At 36.4% G+C, this 19,211-nt stretch overlaps 3 protein-coding genes and 1 long non-coding RNA gene across 6 annotated transcripts; 3 read left to right on the top strand and 1 right to left on the bottom strand.

Annotated features, from left to right (window-relative positions):
- Positions 1–4: 4 nt before the first annotated feature.
- LOC145554178 (uncharacterized) lies at positions 5–1,433 on the top strand. The gene is made up of 2 exons (XR_014090219.1): positions 5–94; positions 1,041–1,433. It is a non-coding gene; the product is annotated as an uncharacterized LOC145554178 (long non-coding RNA).
- A 7,180-nt stretch (positions 1,434–8,613) lies between these two features.
- Positions 8,614–12,858, top strand: bxdc2 (brix domain containing 2). The gene is made up of 10 exons (XM_008424491.3): positions 8,614–8,852; positions 9,828–9,939; positions 10,030–10,073; positions 10,142–10,212; positions 10,315–10,364; positions 10,453–10,526; positions 10,673–10,723; positions 11,303–11,404; positions 11,546–11,674; positions 12,247–12,858. Exons 1-10 carry the CDS (start codon positions 8,703–8,705, stop codon positions 12,493–12,495), a joined length of 1,032 nt encoding a protein of 343 aa, XP_008422713.2. The 5' UTR covers positions 8,614–8,702; the 3' UTR covers positions 12,496–12,858.
- rad1 (RAD1 homolog (S. pombe)) lies at positions 12,567–16,087 on the bottom strand. Of its 3 annotated transcripts, none has more exons than XM_008424489.3 (7): positions 15,998–16,087; positions 14,868–15,069; positions 14,666–14,774; positions 14,417–14,574; positions 14,224–14,324; positions 13,851–13,949; positions 12,567–13,378 (listed from the first exon to the last, which is right to left on the bottom strand). In XM_008424489.3, the coding sequence occupies exons 2-7, from the start codon at positions 15,060–15,062 to the stop codon at positions 13,201–13,203; spliced, it is 840 nt and encodes a 279-aa protein (XP_008422711.1). In that variant the 5' UTR covers positions 15,063–15,069; positions 15,998–16,087; the 3' UTR covers positions 12,567–13,200. The 3 variants fall into 3 exon arrangements, with proteins under 3 accessions (XP_008422711.1, XP_008422712.1, XP_008422710.1); XM_008424490.3 differs by having other exon boundaries at positions 15,951–16,031; XM_008424488.3 differs by having other exon boundaries at positions 15,930–16,022.
- c21h18orf32 (chromosome 21 C18orf32 homolog) lies at positions 16,027–18,776 on the top strand. The gene is made up of 3 exons (XM_008424487.3): positions 16,027–16,168; positions 17,624–17,822; positions 17,919–18,776. Exons 2-3 carry the CDS (start codon positions 17,646–17,648, stop codon positions 17,982–17,984), a joined length of 243 nt encoding a protein of 80 aa, XP_008422709.1. The 5' UTR covers positions 16,027–16,168; positions 17,624–17,645; the 3' UTR covers positions 17,985–18,776.
- Positions 18,777–19,211: the final 435 nt, after the last annotated feature.

Below are 19,211 nucleotides of genomic sequence, written 5' to 3' on the forward strand. Positions count from 1 at the left end.
AGCGCGACTGGCACTCTCCCCGCGCCCTGATGGACCAGAGGAGGGCGGGGATGGCACCGAGGAGCCCAGCCTCCAAACCCCGCCCACCGCTCAGGTCGCCACAGATGAACGGAAGACTGGCTCCACGAGTTTTGTTGTCAGTTTAAAAATGATACCTGGGGATTACATAGATCTGGTTTTTGATGTTAAACTGTGTCGCTGAGACTTTGTTATTTCATGTTTCAAATATATTTAATAAGAATAATAGAGGTCAGTTAGAATTAACAAAAGTATTTATTTGCTTAATGGCAAAATGATTACTATTTTTTTGTTTTTTCATCTTAAAGTCAAAACGTTAAATAAACCAAGATAACTATACCTTTAAACAATTTGAAAAGGTAAAAATCCACAGAGCAGGTGGATTCGGGATTCCCGTGATTCCCGAATCACGGGAAATCACATTTCCCGAATCCCAAAGATATGACATCTACCTTTGCTGTTTCATAATTGTAATCGTTAGAGTGAATTTTTCCACTTGGCTGCTATAATCTGTTCTTGAGTTACACAATGTAATTTCTTTTTTTTTCCCTTCTGAGATTCTGCTTAGAAAATGAGGTTATGAAGTTACATCCTCCCGCTGCTTTTTGTTTTTAAAATGGTAAATTTAGGTTTGCCTGGCCTTTTATAAACTTATGCCTCTTATATGCAGAATTTTTTGTATTACTGTTGGTGATGAGCAAACCCTGTGCTATGCCTGCTAGTAGTTTAAATTAATTTCACCTGCACACTTTCAAGAGTACTGAGATTTTAACATGCATTTTCTAAGTAGTAAATATTTAAGTTCACTCTTTACTCAGTAACTTCAGTGTTGTTACACCTCTGAAACATTTTTTGCAGTTTCTTTGTGATACCAGAACTGTTTCACTTAAACATTTAATTTCCTGAGATATTGTCAATTTATTTTCAAGCAAAACTCTCAAAAAGACCTGAGGATTTATTAGTTTTGATTACGTTGTGTAACTACATATGAACACTTATTACTTTTGTTTTTAATTCTTCAGATTTGCATCGCAACACCTCGTGATGTGTTTCTGAGCCATGATTGAGCCGCTGTGCCGATTACCTTTCCATTGGATCCAAGCACCTGGACCAGCTGACGGCGTCCATCAGTCCACGGTCTGCCGGATCATCACAACGTGGCCTAACTTTTTATTTACTTGGTTAAACTATGATCTGGAAACCAGAGCACCAGATATGCAAAAATACTTGCAGACTTTGTTGGCTACCCTGACAGTCATCCTGGACGGGGCTGAGCCGGTCTTCCTCTCCTGATGAATTTTCATCACCAGTAAAGACAAACAAGTCTGATTTCTGACCTAGGAAGTATATTATATAGTCACTGTTCATTTTGCTATCCTGTTTGTACCTACAATAAAATTTTATCTCATTTGTAATACTTACATTTCACAAACCTTTTTTTCCCCTTTTCTCAGTGTTTACGTTATATCGAGTATTTGCATGTAGCTCAGGAATTCAAGTGAGATGTTAAAATGCAACACATTTAGGTAATACCAGCAAAGAAATGTGAATATTAAGTAATATGTAGTTAGTCGTATATTTTAATATGCTGAATAAGGCTGGATGATATGACTTGCAAGATTTTTTTCATACCAGATTTGATTTTAATCGATTCCTCCCGTCCTCAATTTCTATAATAAAATCACAGAAAATACTTTGAAAACGTGCCTTGATTTCAATCATCATTTCTGTGAGTTGTATAAGGGAGCATTATGGTCAGAATACAAGATTTTTTAATTGCAAGAATGCAGTCTTTGTTACAGCAGAATAAAGATGCAATTTTATAACAATGTCTTAAAATGACAAGAAGTCATTTTAATGAGAAATAAAGATTCAGATTGATCTGACGTAACCAGCTCAGTCCATGTGGTTCTGACATTTGTCAGTAATCAAGAGGATGTACATTTCCACCTCACCTGACCAGGTAAGCATTAAGGTAAAAATAAAAAAATATATAGCAAATACTGTATACAAAACGGAAATAGAACAACTGATAGAAATACTGTCTATTATAAAGAAAAGCAAAAAAGTTAATAGCAGGAGAAAAGTTGATGGCAGCGTTAGCTCAGTCTATCTCTTCCTCCAGGAATCCACCGAACAGAACTGTCCAGCTATAATAAAATAAAAAAAGAGAGAGAAATAAAACGGAAAGTTTAAATAACAAATAATGCCAATTTGATAATTCAGATCTAATGCGTTCCAGATGCAAAAAATGTTCTGGAATCTATTATTGACATTTTACAAATTTCACAAATCAATTAGAAGGTTTTACAAATGTTTTATTTATTCTGCTAATAGTACAGAATAATCTAGTTAAGTTTGAAATATCTAGGTGTTGTTTTTAAAGTACAACACATTAAAAAAGCTCAATATAGTGAAAAATTAAGATTAATCGCCCTTTAGCTATTTTCCGAATTAGATGCTTCATTCGGAAGCTAACTTCAGCTCTGACTGATAGCTTGGGCACAATATAGACATATATATATATATATATATATATATATATATATATATATATATATATATATATATATATATATATATATATATATATATATAAAGCATAGATATGTAGATTGCACACTGCACAGCTAATCAAAATACATAATGTTTACATAGCATCTTTGTAAGCTTGTCCCTGTTAGCTACGTCAGACATATGAGGCATCATGGTGAATACAAACAATTTAATAACTTACCTACGAAGTTATTGTGAAGTTTGACACACCCAACTTAAATCGTTTGTTGTTGTTGTTGGAGCTTTTCAGGACGTCTGAATAATTCTGCAAGCATCATTAATAGTCCTGCAGCAACCGAAGAGCCATTGTTAACATACTGTTGCCTTTGCACCGGAAGCATTCTATGTGGCAAAAAAATGCGGAAGTGCTAAAACGGAAGTCCGTGGCATATACCCCCATAGACATAATATAAGAATAGACGCCTCAGGGACAGCTCTCGCCTATTGTCGCTGACGAGACTTAGGGCGGCCATATTGGAGCGGTCCACCACTGCACTCAGCGTTATGTGTTTAGTAGGCGCAATCACATATCAGCGCATTTAATCGATCATAACACGCTTTTTTGTTACTGGAAACCATATTAAAACATCTATCAAAGCTACATTTATAAACAATTGTATTATTTAAGTATGTTTTTAATACATAGTTCAGCATATTTAAATATGCTTAGTGGCTATAACAATAGAATAGGAATGGAATATTCTTACATTGATGTATGATGAGCATATTACAAAGCACACAGCCTTTCATAATTTATTTAATAAATTATTTAGTAATATCAATACATATTTATATAACTATACAAACACAAACAAATAGTGATTAATAATGACACAAATAAATAATGATTAATACTGAATAATATATATTGGATACATGTTGTATATACACTTATATATAGATATACATATGTTTTCAGCCTACGAGTTCTAGCTTCAGAGTGATTCCGCATCTGAGATTGAGTCCAATATCCGATGCGAAATTCATCCGTGCTGCAGTGAATCCGTCTCTCTCTAAAGATATCTCCCACTTCTTCCTCACATCATGTCTTTAGGAAACCTTCAAAACAAAAACGGAAGATTTGGGATGTATCTTACTTTTGACAGAGTGAAAGAATTGCATAATAGTCTTTACCAACTGTGTAAACTTTGCTGGTGAATGTTATAACACATAATATAAGTTTTATAATATATGTGACATTGTTTCATTTGTAATGTAGGCTCTTGTGTCAGATAATCTAAGTCAATGTTAGAGAATAATCTTTTTTTTTAGATTTACAGAATTTCGGATAGCCTTCATAGCAGGGCTGAACCCCGTATTACACCAAGCACTGTAGCTAATATTAGCTGGTATCTCGCCGGTTGACATAAGCACAGTAAAGTAATATTCCAATCACAAAATATACACGATAATATGTCCATCTTACTTGTGAAATGTTGTTTGTGGTGCCCTCACATCAATAGTCCATCGATCCGAACAACAATATCCCTCAGTGCTGAGGCATCTTCTGCTGTTTTGGTTGAGCAAAGTAGGAGGGACGACCGCTCCAAGATGGCCGCCGTATTTCCTGCGCCGGAGCAGCCAATGCGTGGCCTACTCTTACATTATGTCTATGTATACCCCATTCTGTAGCTTTCGGTGTACTTCTAAATCTGCATCTTAGTCGCATCTTTTCGGGGTTGCTACTGCCTCTAGTGGCGTGGAGGTGGTAACACAACTAATATCATTGCATTACAAAATCAGAATACCGCAATGTCTTTATTATTTATTATTAATTTTTCATTCTCTTAAGAATGTAGAGCTAAGTAAATGATCTAAACAAGACCTTAAAGTGGTTCCAGTTTCTCTCGATGGCCAACCTGTTGAAATTGTGGCAAATTTTAAATACCTTGGGTCGTTCCTGGACGGTCAGCTCAACTTTGCTGAAAGCACTGACTATATTTTGAAGAACTGCTCTCAGAGGCTCTACCTTTTAAGAAGACTTAGTGATCATGGAGTGACCCGACAATAGTTGGGTTAACCCTATGTCTTGAATTTGGGGGAGGAGGGGGGGAATCATATTTTATTTATCACTACAGAAGGGTTCAGTGAATGTGCATATGAAACTGGTGGGTTCGGTACCTCAAAAAAGGTTAAGAACCACTGATCTAAGTAATTCAGCCAAGCTGTCAGAAAGAGAACTGTATACCTCAATATGTCTGATCTGTTCCTTGGAGCCATTCCAGATGACTGAACTTGCCACTTTCACTAATATTCAAGTCTAAATACGAAAATATGCAACAATCAAATTGTTCAGGATATTAACATGTTTTGGAGCAGAATTTCTGTATCAACCCCAGAACAAAACCAAAAGGCAATGTGACGATTGTTGTATCAACATGACCTTTACATATTTAGATTTATATATAAGTAATATTAATATTAACATCAATTTATATTATAAATACATTATCTCTTCTTCTAACTGCTGAGCAGCCATGTTAGTTTATTCAAGTCTCATCAACATATCGTTTGTCTGATTGTAGATATGTAAAAATGCACATTGTTATTTTTTTCTCTTTTGTATTTATCTATTTTGTCATTGTTGCTATGGTTAAATCTTACCGATGTTTGGTCTTGGAACCTCTTTGCACTCTTATCAACATATGTCTCTCCATATAAAACGAGCAATTTCCCATGGGTCATATTCTAAGATGAAACCATAGTTTAAGGTTCAGTTTAAGGTATCTTGGCAGCCAATGTGATTGTGATCTAGGTGATCTAGGAGATGTCACCATAATCCTGAAACCTCCAAACATAAAGGCTTGGGTTAACCTCAGAGTGAGCTTCCAGGAAACGAATGCAACTTGCCGACCATGTTACACAGGTATCAGTGATAATAACTAATACATGTTACCATATGGAATCGGGTTGCAAGTGATGATGATGAAGAAAATAAACACCAGCATTTTATATTTTTTTAATGTGTGTTTTGGGAAGGAGTGGCATTTCACTGCAGTCTTTAAAAAATGTAAACACGCTCCCTATCTGTTATCCTATCAGGGAACAGGCGTCCACGTTGGTATCAGAAAGGAAAACACACTTTAAAATGCTCCCCTGTGGTAAACCAAGACAATTTGCCTGTGCTGCAATTATGCCCATTATGACCGAAGAAAAGGCTGCCGTCTTTATGCTGCAAGATCCTGGCTTTCTTTGCAAAACAAAAATAGTCACGTCTCCTCCGGGGGGGCCGAGGGTGGAGGGCAACACATGGTGCCTGCTTGGCGCTACCTTAGTAACTTTTGGTCGCTCTGAGTATGAACAAATATTGTAAAACGCACCATGAACATCTGAATGATGTGCTGTAAATCACTTTTTATCCTTTTTCCTCTTTCCTCTCGCAGAGAGCTATAAAGATAGTTTGGTCTCCAAGTACGGTATATTAGGTCTTTGCAGGAAACCTGTCCTTGACTCTCTTTTCTATACTTTTTCATAAATGTGTAAACTGAAGAGTATTTTTTTAGAGCTCTTCCTGTCTCTGTGTGATGATAAAAGAAAGATGGGACCTTTCAAAATGGAAGATACAGTACATGTTTTTTTTGTTTTTTTTCTGGGAACAAATGTACCCCGCTCTCAGACATAGACATCGCTCACACAAAAGTAAACAATGTCGAGGTGCATTTTGTTTCCAAGGAAACTCCAACCCTGCTTTGGAGGGCACGGGAGGAGATGTGGAGACAGATTCCTTTAGGGATCTTTGCATCCTATTATTGTCTGTCGCATGAAACTTCCTCAGAGCTTATTGTGTTCAATCTCTGGAAAAACACTCCTCAACAGATTTTCATGGGCGGGCACTGACGCAAATGCACACATGTGCATTCTTACTGAACACTTCCAATGTAGGGGAATGGAAGATTCTGGAAACATACACAGTGTGGTATGGACTGGCCAAGCCAAGCTTTGCCTACTTAAAAGTGAAGCAAGTGCACATGGAGAGCACTTGTTGCAATACTGCTGTTGTTTTTCCACTATACTGATTCACTTTACTTCCTTTTTTTAAAAGGAGAGGCCTCTTCATGCACACGAAGTCACTTTTTCAGTGAATGAATGCTCAAAAGTTTGTTGCGTTTGCCATGGACTGTCCAATATTATTTGTGAGCAAGGAGCCACCAGTATTCATGTTAATACAGCATCTTAAATAAATCCCGCTATCTGTGAGTAATCCACTTTTAGGCAGACTAACTGGTGGCTCTCTATCGGGATGGCCCAGGAAATCACTCCCCCTCCCGTTTTCAGTTCTACTTAGTTGCAATAATGTTACATAATATAGCCATCTGCTCTTGACATTGATTTAAAAGTCTCACTATGTCTACCCTGTGAGTGTCAGCAAACATTTGAACACAAGCGGCTTTGTTGATGCCCTTAATAGCATGTTTTTAATATCCAGAGCAATGATATACAAATACACGTTGCCCCCCTACTTTGACTTTGTTTCAATTTTTCACACATTTGAAATATTTCTTAATGTTAACATTTTTCAAACATGTTGAAAAATGTTTGAAACCTCTCACTCTCAAAGAGTGAGAGGTGAGTCGATTACACGTAATCGTACCTATACATATGTGTGTGTGAAACATATACAGAGAGAGAGAGAGAGAGAGAGAGAGAGAGAGAGAGAGAGAGAGAGAGAGAGAGAGAGAGAGAGAGAGAGAGAGAGAGAGAGAGAGAGAGAGAGAGAGATTGGTCCCATACTCCGTGTCAATGAAAGCAGCGTTCTGTGTCTGCGTTCATAGTGACATCTAGCGGGTGCTTGCAGAACTGATTTGAGCGAAACTCAAACTGTACAGTTGGAGTTTCATGACATTTCACACCATTCCACCCAAGGAAAGGTCGGAACAACTATATCTTTATAGTGCGTTTATACTGCAGCCTGAAGTGACCCAATTCCGATTTTTTTGACGTAATGCGACCTGTATCTGATCTTTTCATGGCAGTGTGAACAGCACAGGTCGGATTCTTTTTCGAATGCGACCCATATCCGATTCAAATGCGCCCTAACGTCCAGGTCTCATTCATCCAAACTGAACGTCACTGATTCTCAACAAATCTCACTATTCTGTGTCCTGATATGCGCAAGTGGGAAGAAAAACAACAACCATGACGAACTATAATGAGGAGTAAGTTGTTAATATGCTGCTCTGGCCGGACAACAACTTCAAATATTTAAGCTAAGCTCCACCGTTAGCCTCCATGTTTACTTCCGCAAACACTGAGCACTTCTTCTTTTTATGGCGGTTGGCAGAACTCTTAGAACGCTGACGCTATTGCGCCCTCTAGTGCGCATGCGGGACACTTTCAGATGGTTTGCCCGTTTACACTGCAGAACGCACACAGGTCGCATTTACTGGCAGTGTGAACGGCCCTGGCAAAAAAAAAATCGGAATTGCCAAAAAATCAGAATTGAGTCACTTCAGGCTGCAGTGTGAACGCACCCTTTAAAATCTCCAAAAGGTTTTAACGTGCAAAAAAATCAAGGTGTATGAATACTTGAATACTTTTAAAATCACTGCAAGAGTGGCAATTGCTTCTGTTAATCAAATGTTTCTTTTTTTTAATTTTTTTATGGGAGATAATAAAACTTTTGATCCTTTAAGACACATGCCAAATATTATTCATTTTGGATCTGGGCACCTAAACATATTTGTATTTAATGAGAAATAAAAGATACATGTATAAAAAGGACAAAACACACAAAAAATAGGACAACAGAGTATATGAATCGTTAGAACTTGTTGGGTCAATTTGTCTCTATAATTAGCTTAAAATTAGATATTTCTAAAGACACTGTATTATAATTTAAAACCACCCTTGTTTTGATCTCCTTAGTATGGAACTAAATGGCACATATTTACTTCCATACTTAGCTGTCAGCTTGTTTAAATGCGAAGTCTGAGTGCAGACTGGTACGGAACCATTTTTTCGTTCCGCTGGGGTTTAAATACAAGCATGAACTGACTGTCGTTGATTCACGCGATATTTGGGTTTTTGCCAGTCCCATGTCTTGGACAAGCCAGTTGGTGGCGGTACTGCTCCGTTACGTTGTTTGCCAACCATCATTTACAAAAAGTAGAAGAAGGTCTTGTACAAGCATGGCTGCGTCCAAAAGAAAACGTGGAGGAGATGGAACCTCGGACAAAAAGGGGAAAAAGGGGAAATTTGTTGTAGATAAAGGTGAAACTCCGCCCGAAACCGAGCAGGAGACCAAAAATGAAGTTACTGTCCCAGCTCCGGTTTCTATGGTAAGTGATTAGCCTTGTTATTAGCCATTAAGCTAGCACCAGCTCTCATGTAGAATCCATTTTTATTTGTTAAAGAAGGCGATTAATGGTATTAATAGAAGACTTAAGCGTTTAATAAACCACTGCAAACATATAACAACACGTGAACGTATCGACAGAAGGTCTTCAGTTAAAGTTGTGAAAAGTAATTGAAATACCAAAAAGAAGCGATTAAAAATGCGTTTTTTTAGATTTCTTCATTCTCCATGATATTTGGCAGTGAATAAAATCGTTATCAATGACGTTATATTAATTTGGCAATAGGATTACATTGGGAGACTTTTATATGAATGCACAAATCGTCAGCTACTTTCACGATTTAAAGTTTCCCACAATGGAAAGACGCTTAATTGTAACATTGTTCAGGCCAAATTCTAAGAGTTTGATCCTTTATAGAAAGGCCCTATATTATTTCAAAGACAACCAGTTAGTGGTGAATATTTACAATGAAAATTATGATCAAATGAAATAACTTAATAATCTTGAAATGAGCCCACCAGAATTCCAATTTGTCTTTGGTTGCCTCTAATTGCTAGTAGTTTAGGTCTTTATGGGTTTTGTGTTGTGTGATAACCTTGAAAATGTAGATAAAATCTCAGAAATTACTAACACAGAATTTAGAAAACCATTTTCAAGAAATGCATTTTAAATGGAAACGTTTTTTTATATGTTTATCTGTTAATATATTTAAGGTATTTAGTTTTTGTTTTGGTTCTTTAAAATATGCAGAATATTGTACTTTATTATCTGCTTCTGGACTTTACCTGGTAACACAAATATAACTCCCATTAGCTGAATGATTAGTTGGTATGCCTGATTAATAACAGACATGCAGCTTGTAGTTTTCAATCGGCGTGATTTTAAAGTTGCCAGTGGCACTTCGTGTCTATCTGCTTTTCCTGCAACTAGTTTGATATCATGGGATAATCTTTCCAGGGCAAATGGACCAACAAGGAAAGAGTTCTTATCTTCTCTTCAAGAGGAATAAACTTCAGAACCAGACACCTGATGCAAGACCTGAGGACCATGATGCCTCATTCAAAAGCAGGTCAGTGTTGAGGCATTCAGAGTTCTCTAATGATGGTAACGCCTGAATGTATGATGAGCCAAGATGAACTAACACAACGTTCTGTGCCAGATACCAAAATGGACAGGAAGGACAAGCTGTTTGTTGTTAATGAGGTAAGTCTGTGTGAAGAACAGGATTCCTCTCGTCTCACAGCGTAGCCTGACGTCTGTGTGCTTTCCAGGTGTGTGAAATCAAAAATTGCAACAAGTGCCTCTTTTTCGAGGCAAAGAAGAAGCAGGACCTATACATGTGGTGAGGGTTTCTGTCTGTGGTACTTTTTCCAAACTTTTAAGCTCGATTATTACTGGAAACCGAATATATTTTACACCGAATCATTCTGTTTTCTTTTTGCAGGATCTCCAACTGTCCGCATGGACCTTCTGCAAAGTTTCTGGTTCAGAACAGTAGGTTTTTTCTCTCCTTCAGCTCGTAGGTGCAGAGGATGTTTGTGGTGTTGCAGATACTTGATCAATGTTATTGTTGCCCTCCCAGTTCACACGTTGGCTGAGCTCAAAATGACAGGAAACTGCCTGAAAGGATCCAGACCCCTGCTCTCGTTTGATCCAGTGAGTGTCACACAGGGAAAACTTGCTGATTTGCCCGATGAAAATAAAAATGTATAATAGCCTTTGTTTTGTGCTCCATGATCTGAATAATGAGCAGAGCTTTGGTTGATGAAGTCTAAAACTTTCTCTTTGTTCCCTTTTAACAGAAATTTGACAAAGAGCCGCAGTATGCTTTACTGAAGGAACTCTTCATCCAGGTATGTTTTTTGTCGTTAAAGCTTGAAAAGAAATCCCCCCCTCTACGGTGAAAATGTCTAATACAGGGTGGAATTTAGTGTGACTGGATTTTAAAGGTAGAAAAAGAAGGACAATTTATTTCTGGACTTAATTCTATACATTGGCTTGCAAATTTCTCCATTTTTTTCATCCAGTTATTTTATTCCTTCCATCAGTCTGATAGTCTGTTCGCCCATTTATCTAGTCATCTGTCTATTCCTTAATTTAATTTATTCCCTCCATCTATTTTTATTCATTTTTCTGTAGTTGCGCTTAGTTCTTAAGTCAAACAATCCTCCCATTGTTTTTGCAGGTTTTATATGTAAAGCAGACCGAGGCACAACATTTACTACATGTTTTTTTTTTCTTTTAAAAGAAATTAGCTTTGAAAGAAAAAAAACCTAAGTATGGAAAATTCTTAAGATTTTGTCATGAAAAAAATGTTTAGCAAGTGGAACCTAAGCTACTAGATAATTGAAATGCTAAGCTCTTACCCAATGCATGTATTTTCTATGTTTGTAGAATTCTTTTCAGTTTCAAAGAAATAATCTTTCTTGTAGACATTTTCCACGCCTCACTACCATCCTAAGAGTCAGCCTTTTGTGGACCACGTCTACACTTTCTCCATCGCAGACAACAGAATATGGTTTAGAAACTACCAGGTGATCTTTCATCATATATACTCCAAGTTTTACACTGTAAAAGCAAATTTTTAGTAGACACTTTTACACAAGGCAGAGTGTTTGTTTTTCTCTGGCTTTGATTTCCATTTATAATGATTCCTCTATTTTCTTCACTTTCAGATAATTGAAGAGGACGCCTCTCTGGTGGAGATCGGCCCACGATTTGTTCTAAACCTCATAAAGATCTTCCAGGGAAGTTTTGGAGGGCCCACGCTATATGAAAATCCAAACTTCCGATCTCCAAACTTGGTAAAAAAAAAAAAACAACAACATTTAATCAAGTTTCTATCTTATTTTTACAGTCACATTTCATATTTTATATATTTTTTGGCTTTTCTCTTGTAATAATATTCATCATTGCTCAAGCGTGGATGATGGACATTTCATCTAACTTTTGCTGCCATTGTGAAAGTGGTTTATATTATTAGGGAGAGTAAATGTTCTCTGACTCTGTACCAGAGACGCCACAGGTTAACCTGCATTTATTTTTTTCAACATGATGGACAACAAAACTTAATCCAAGAGGAAAAAAAATAAATCCACTCTTTTGTATACAACCAATAAGCACCAACATGTCAAACTGTGATTTGAAAGTTATTACAGCAGAACTACTTGGTAGCTAAATAATTTTCAGTGAGATAAGAATGAAACAAAAAGTGTGGAAGCTCTGGATGCTTGTGTGATATTCAGGGTGCTGCTTTTAAACAGGAAGTCTGTCTTTTTATGTTGCGCATAAATTTTTTGGGACTAGAATCCCAAAAACTGGCTGTAGCCATTGTTGTAATCCTGCATTTTTATACCCCCCCCCCATGCACCCACAGCACAGACGGGAGATCCGCCTGGCAGCCGCAGCCAAAGTGCGAGAGAAGCAGATGGTGAAAGAGATTCAGAAAATAAAGAGGAAAGACGCAATGGAGGAGATCGACAACGACGTGACGGCTGACGTCTTTGTTACACCAGATGAACGGAAACCTGTTCACATTCAGACGGAGCCACCTGCGCCAAAAGTGGTGAAGAAGAACAAACGCAAAGCTTTCAAGAGGGAGCGCATGCAGCGAGGACGCAGATGATTTGCTGCAGCCACAATCCACTTTTTTTTTTCTTCTTTATGTCATGTTGTGTTCAGTGAAATGTGCAGAAATTGGCCATGTAGAAATCTTTATTTTACAACACACCATAAGTATTTACAGTCCTTTTTAATAAAAAAATACATGCTGTTAAATAAACCAAACTTGATATAAATTGTTTTGTATGGGGAAAAAAAAATCATTTTCCAGTATACATTTAATGTGTACCACAAAATATGTTTTTCCTCAGTGTACTCAGATGAGTCAAATATTTACTGTACAAAGAATCATCATGAACAGATACTTGTGAATCCCTGCATAAATGTTTCTGTATTAACACATTAAACATAAATGGAATTTACTCAACCCAGAACTTTTGAGTTTGACTTTGGCAAAATTACATACAGGTACATGACAGGACTGGGTGGGCAATGATCTCCCACGTATCAAGAAACACAAATAATTGCAATTGGCAAGTTAATTGTGCTAAAATTTTAAAATTGCATTACTCAATTCAAGTCTGAAGATTTTGTTTATAAAAATGTGAAATATGAATTCCAACTGTTGATATTTTCAGACTTTCAAGAAGACCAGAACTAAGGGTACCCATAGCTTTCTATTGCCTGCTCAACCTTATATGGCTGTGATCAAATAAAGTCGTTTGTCCCAGGTGAGCTTGAGGAGCTCAGGGTCACAACGAATCAGCTGTTACTCCTCCTCTACCTCTTCATCAGGGCAACAGAAATATTCCACAAAGCAGATCTGACCATTGTCATTCCTGACCAGGTACTGCAGAGAAAGAAGGCCCCTGCTGTCCGTCCTCACCGAGACTTTACAGGATATAGCCAAGGCTTTGGTGGACGGCTTTAGTAAGGACATCTTGTATCTGTCGCAGGAGGAAAACAAATCAGAAGTTGTAATAAGTCGTTGAGAGATCCAGGGTGAGAATAATCAAACTATAAATGACTGCAGATCATTTAGTTTACAGTTTTGTAAGCGCCTGAATGGAATAAAACGGTCTAAGGTTGAATTCATGGAATCTAGTGACATCTGGTGGTAAAAACAATGAACTACCTCTAGTAGGATAGAACCGAAAGTGGCAACTGTGGAACTTTGTTCCACAATTGCATTTTTAATTGTTGAACTTATGTAAACAAGTTTCACCAACTGCCTCAATTCGCTTCAAAAATATCTTTTTGGTCCAAATGTTGGGCATTCCTTGGCCCTAGTTAAAATGATTACTCAGACCAGTATCCAAAATTTTAAGAAGCAAAGGTGACTGTTAGCTTAGATTTTTATTAGATGACCTCTTGCTTTTCTGTGGTGAATGAGAGTTTTCCACTGATGACTGCACTCACCTGTTGGTTTGTGTTTTGTTGCACTGAAAAAGCTCCATCATGTCTGAATCCTTGGAGTAATCATAATGAGCATTTCCAGAGTTTCCAAAAGTGGACAACCTGTAGAGTTGAAATGAAAAATAACAGTTTTTAAAGGTAATGAGGAGTACAACGAGAAACGATATTGAGGTTATTGTTTAGGGGAATACACATAATACAGGGAACTAAATTTTATTACAGTATAATTCCTAATAAATTAATGATAGATTTTACATTGCATTACAGTTGAAATGTGAATTATTGGAAAGGTTTTTTTGTTTTTTTTGTTTTTTGTTTTCATTTTTACTGCACTATCATGAACCATAGGACACTTTAAAAACTTCACACAGCCCACCTGAAGTACGGCTGGCTGGGGGACATGGTGATCTGCAGCACCTCGCTGGTCATGTCCAGTTCAGAAAAGGCTTCCTTTAGACTCTCTGACTGAAGAATGACCTTTGAAAGGTGACAGAAACACAAATTTACTCATACATGTTCTATGAGGAGTCAAAAAAGGCTATTTTTTGAAGAATAAAAACAAGATGAACCTTGTTTGTGACATTGCAACTGGAGAACTCAAAATCAATTGGTTCTTCTGGTTCTTGTGTGTTAATTTTGCAGACAGTCACTACACCACCCTCCTCCAGGAACAATAACAGAGGATGACCGTACCCCATGTAGCACATCCGCAGAGCCGTTGATGCTCCTGAAACAAGGTATGAGGTAAAAAAAAAAAAAAAGTGTAGAATTGGGGTCATGCATTTTTTTATTTCCCAGTCATGTCTCTGAGATTTCACCTGCTGCTGTGCTTCCTCCAAAGATATTCAGGCAGTCGAGCAGAACAGTAAGATTAATTTGAAAAATAACCATATCTTCTTTTAATGTGTACTCTTGAAAGATATCTGCCTGAAAGAATTTAAGAAGAAAGAGTATGAAGAAATGTAAATGCAGAAAAAACATTTTTTTTTTTTGCTTCTCTAAATTCTTGATAAAAATGACCTGAATGAAGGCATTGGCCTGCATGCATTTGCAGTCCTCCACTGTGACCTTCAGGCCATTTGCTGTCGCTGTGAAGACGGCGTGGTCCTTGCAGGTGATGGCTTTCAGGATGTTGGAGAGATTGCGAGCGTTATCCAAATTGGCTACCAGAACATACTGTTCATCTTGACTTTGAGATTGCGTGGACAGAGGCATTGTGGGACTGGAAAACAAACAAACAAACAAAACAAAAAAAAAACACAAAATAAATGAATATATTTGTCAACACTTGCAATAGGAATGCACATAATAGACCACCTGATCTCAGCCTTTGTGAATGGTACCATAATTTTTGGTTATTTTCAGTTTTTTTTTAGTTTCCTGGACATTTCCTTTCTGCGTAATTCTCCTCAATAAAAAAATTGTAGTGAAAATGCACCAATTCGGGTTTTTTCAATTTCTGTTTTCTTAGTCTGACCAGTTGATTTAAATTTTTCAAACAAAAAAAAAAAATAAGCTGCAGATTCTTTGACATAAGCAATATTTTGAAACCTAACTGAAAATTAAGCAATTACAAGACTACATTCAATATTTATGAATCAGAGCTTATATCTATAATATACTAATAAACATTTACAGAGAAACACTGGCGGAAGTTCATAGTTTTGAGGTCAGAGTTTGTACTCGAGAAAGTGTCATCGTACAAATTTGCTGCTTTATTGAAGTGTGAAAAGGCCACATGTGAATGTTGGGATCTTAATAAAAACAAAAATGTTTAGCTTAATGAACAGGTGAATTAAAAGGTACGAATTACTGCAAAATGCAACATAAAATGCCGGTTATTAATGCTTATGATTTACTATAACAGATTAACATTATGGGTCGTCCTAGATTTTTGTAGGGAAGGTGTATCATACCCAACTAAATTTTTGTTTTCCGTTTGCTAGCTAGTATGCTTAGTCATTAAAAATATGTCAGTGTGTAACCATTACAAAACAAAACACGGCTGCGACGTTAACTTGCTGGCATTATATTTTCCAAAATACAGCGCATGATATAAGAAGACAACTATGTAGAACTTACAAGCAATCATCAGTCACTCACAAAGTTAGAAGTCTGCAGAAAAAACAACAAATGTTTTAAAGTAATACCCGCTGGCGAGTAGTTTCCGCTTTCGTCATCCACCTCTAACGGAAGTAGGATTGGTGTTCAAACATCACGTTCCAGAGAGTTCTCTCAGTCGCATCAAATTTACAGATATTCGCGCTTACTTCGCCGACAGTACTTGACAACACCAGTGTTTTAGTACTTGACTTATACAGGTAAGAGTTTTTGCTTTTAATTAGGAGGGAATCTTTGGGAGCCTTTTAATGTCTCTTGTTAGCCACAGAGTTAACCCCGGAAGCTAACGTCTCCTAGCCACGGGGTACATTTCTAGGGTTAAAATAACTATTAACAGTTTAAAATGAAGGTTTTTCCGCTTTTTAAAATTATTTTTATTTATTTATTTTTTACCAGCGTGACTTACGTTAAACGGGCTGTTATGAATTTAAGTCGTTATTAAACCCCATGATAAATCCTATATAGCTGTAAGTTATCGTTGAAGTTTTTTGTTGTGAACGAAAAAAAAAAATGTAGTGTAGCAAACAGACCCAAGTCGTGTTATCTTCTGTTGAACCGAACTCAATTCGGTTTATTCAGGTTAATCTAATTAATTGTAGTACATTTAAATTTGAACTTGGTCACTTTTTCCATCAAGATATACAATGTCTTTAAATGGGCCTAAGCTAAATGACTACGTCTCAAAAATCATTGAGAAATGACTTGTAATGGCTTAGATATTATCTCATCTGCTTAACCACTGCCTATTTAGGGGAAGAGCTAGTCTCTAAGCAAATTTGTTAAAGTCTTACTTTCATCATTGATATTTAAGAAATACCGATTTGACTGTATACTGAAAACTGTATTCTAAAAAGTTGCTTAAGCTCTGTGAAAACAAGCAGCAAGTAATCTGAATACATTTTGACCCGTGTAGGTTACTACATACTAGATTATATCATAAAGCTTTGGCATGTCACCAAACTGGCTTTTTAACATAAAACATGTTATATGTCTTTATCGGAAGTGGGGGGGGGGATGCTGATTAAAGAAAGATAACTTGCTTGTCTCATTTTGTTGTCCACTGACAGAGGAGTTGCTGGATATTTGGTCTGTCTTTACAGATGAAACAATGACATTTAATAAAACTATGTAGCCTTAAAACTAGAGCTCACTGTATGAGTAAAATGCATCTTATATATAACATTTTCTCAGCACAATGAAAGATGACCCATTGTTGTAATCTGTCATTGTGTTACAGGCTTAGAAATGGCTGTCCTTTTAGAAAGAATTGTTTAAAAAAAAAAAAAAGTTTTCCTCTCCTGAAATTAGGTTGACAGTTTTATATAAATGTATAAACTGGATTAGTAAAGACCATTAAAAAGCAGAGGCACAGCTCCATAGTAAATGTATGCCAGAAAATCAGGAGTGTTATTGCACCAGATGATATAAACTTTTCAACCCAATTCATAATATGCTTTTCTCTATTATATGAAAGAAACTGATGCATTTCTACTTTTCTCCTTCAAAAACATGAGGATGTGTGAAAAAAGTCAATCTTGTCCATTTAAAGTACTACCTACACCTTACTCAGTTTAAATTGGTGAAATATTTCAATGAATATCAAGTTAGTAACTTGTACTTTTTGTCCTTTTCTCTCTTTTGGGTTCTTTGTCTAGTCCACCTGTGTGAACCACAACCATGGTGTGTATTCCCTGCATTGTGATTCCTGTCCTGTTGTGGGTCTATAAGAGGTTCCTGGAACCCATCATCTATCCTGTTATTTCACCCTTCATTAATGCGTTCTGGAACAAAAAAGCTGTGACAGACGCAAACAGTGATCAAAAAGGCAGTGAAAAAAGTAATGGGACTTACAAGGTAAGACATTTGGTGAACTATTTTAAAGTGTAAAAATTAACCTTGTGTTATTTTTATTAACTGCCTCACTTACAAAAACAAATTTCTATGTTTCAGCCTCAAAGCAATGGAGAGGTGGCTGCAAATGGAGCTACTATTGCCGCTGATAAGAAGACAGACTGAATGCTGCCACTACTTCCTATTAACAAAGACTACAAATATTCATATGGTATCATTTAGAGAAAACATTCAGTCTTTTTCGAATAATGTGACTCTAAAGCTATCGGAAGCTTGTTTTTAGTTTTTCTTTCATCTGACTGAGGTAGCTTCATTGTGTATTCTGGGTTTTTTTTTATTCCTGTGCGAATGAAACAGATTAAAGCACTTTAATGAAACTAAGGATGAAATAATGCTTTCAAATACAGTAGATGCATATTTATCTCAAGCCTGACCTGCCACTTTAGCTACTCTACTTTTCTGCAGAAATTGTTGCAGACATCACAGCATAGATTCATTTATAGAAATAAAATGGTTGTTGTAAGGATGTTACTCATAAAACTGGCTAAAGATTGATCCTCTTTTTTTTTTTAAACTGATTGTAATCGATTGTCCATTTTCAAAGTGTAAAGAAAATAAAAGTCATTTATATGGAAGACATTCATTCCTTTAAACATACTTTGAGCATATGATTTTTCTTACAAATAAGATATGAATCCAGTCTAGTTGTAATAAATAAATAAAAGCTGATTTGTCATTCAATAAAAAAAAAAAAGCATTGTGGTTTCTTGACAATATTTTGATGCAAATTATTTAAAAAAGCTAATAAGAAGATATATTTTCTGAACAAGTGATTTAAAGTATAAAAGAACCAGATTGTAAATGTTTTTGTTGTTGGTAAACATTTGTGTTCATAGTTATTAAAAATGTACAGTTGTACTGTTTGATTTGAATTTAAATAAAAATGAATTAAAGCAATGACTGACTTGGTTTCCTCCAGTAAGACATCATTGTCATAAATCACAATTATTGCATTTCCTGCAAAACTATATATCTTAAGTTATTGTGAAAACTTTTCAGTTCAGTCTACTAAAAAGCTTTTGTATTATATCTGTTAACACGAATGACACTATTTATAATCAAAATGTAGAGATTGCATTTCTGTTCCCTCTTCAATTAGTCACTTTGCAGAACTGCCTTTCACTCTAAGTTTTGCTGTATGTGGACATCTACTGACAAATGATTGAAAATGAAGAAAAGCCTTTCTGCAAGATGATGGTGTGTATTACTGCGTGGACGCTGTAATACACAAATAAATCAAATAAATGATTCATGTCTCATGACAGACCAGAGAGGTCAAAGATGTCCGACCCCACCGCATCTCATTGTGCAGAATGCATGAGCTTTGTTTTC

The sequence above is a fragment of the Poecilia reticulata genome, chromosome 12 (assembly GCF_904066995.2).
Source record: "Poecilia reticulata chromosome 12, P_reticulata-male-v2, whole genome shotgun sequence".
NCBI lineage: Eukaryota > Metazoa > Chordata > Actinopteri > Cyprinodontiformes > Poeciliidae > Poecilia > Poecilia reticulata.

Excerpts from the sequence above, each read along its gene's own strand:
- bxdc2 (XM_008424491.3), top strand. The coding sequence starts at position 8,703 with ATGGCTGCGTCCAAAAGAAAACGTGGAGGAGATGGAACCTCGGACAAA. Across the intron at positions 9,940-10,029 it reads GATGCCTCATTCAAAAGCAG|ATACCAAAATGGACAGGAAG; the intron begins GTCAGTGTTGAG and ends GTTCTGTGCCAG. Across the intron at positions 10,365-10,452 it reads AAAGTTTCTGGTTCAGAACA|TTCACACGTTGGCTGAGCTC; the intron begins GTAGGTTTTTTC and ends TTGCCCTCCCAG.
- rad1 (XM_008424489.3), bottom strand. The coding sequence starts at position 15,062 with ATGCCTCTGTCCACGCAATCTCAAAGTCAAGATGAACAGTATGTTCTG. Across the intron at positions 14,775-14,867 it reads AGGCCAATGCCTTCATTCAG|GCAGATATCTTTCAAGAGTA; the intron begins GTCATTTTTATC and ends AAATTCTTTCAG. Across the intron at positions 13,379-13,850 it reads AACAAAACACAAACCAACAG|ATACAAGATGTCCTTACTAA; the intron begins GTGAGTGCAGTC and ends CTCCTGCGACAG.
- c21h18orf32 (XM_008424487.3), top strand. The coding sequence starts at position 17,646 with ATGGTGTGTATTCCCTGCATTGTGATTCCTGTCCTGTTGTGGGTCTAT. Across the intron at positions 17,823-17,918 it reads AAAGTAATGGGACTTACAAG|CCTCAAAGCAATGGAGAGGT; the intron begins GTAAGACATTTG and ends TCTATGTTTCAG.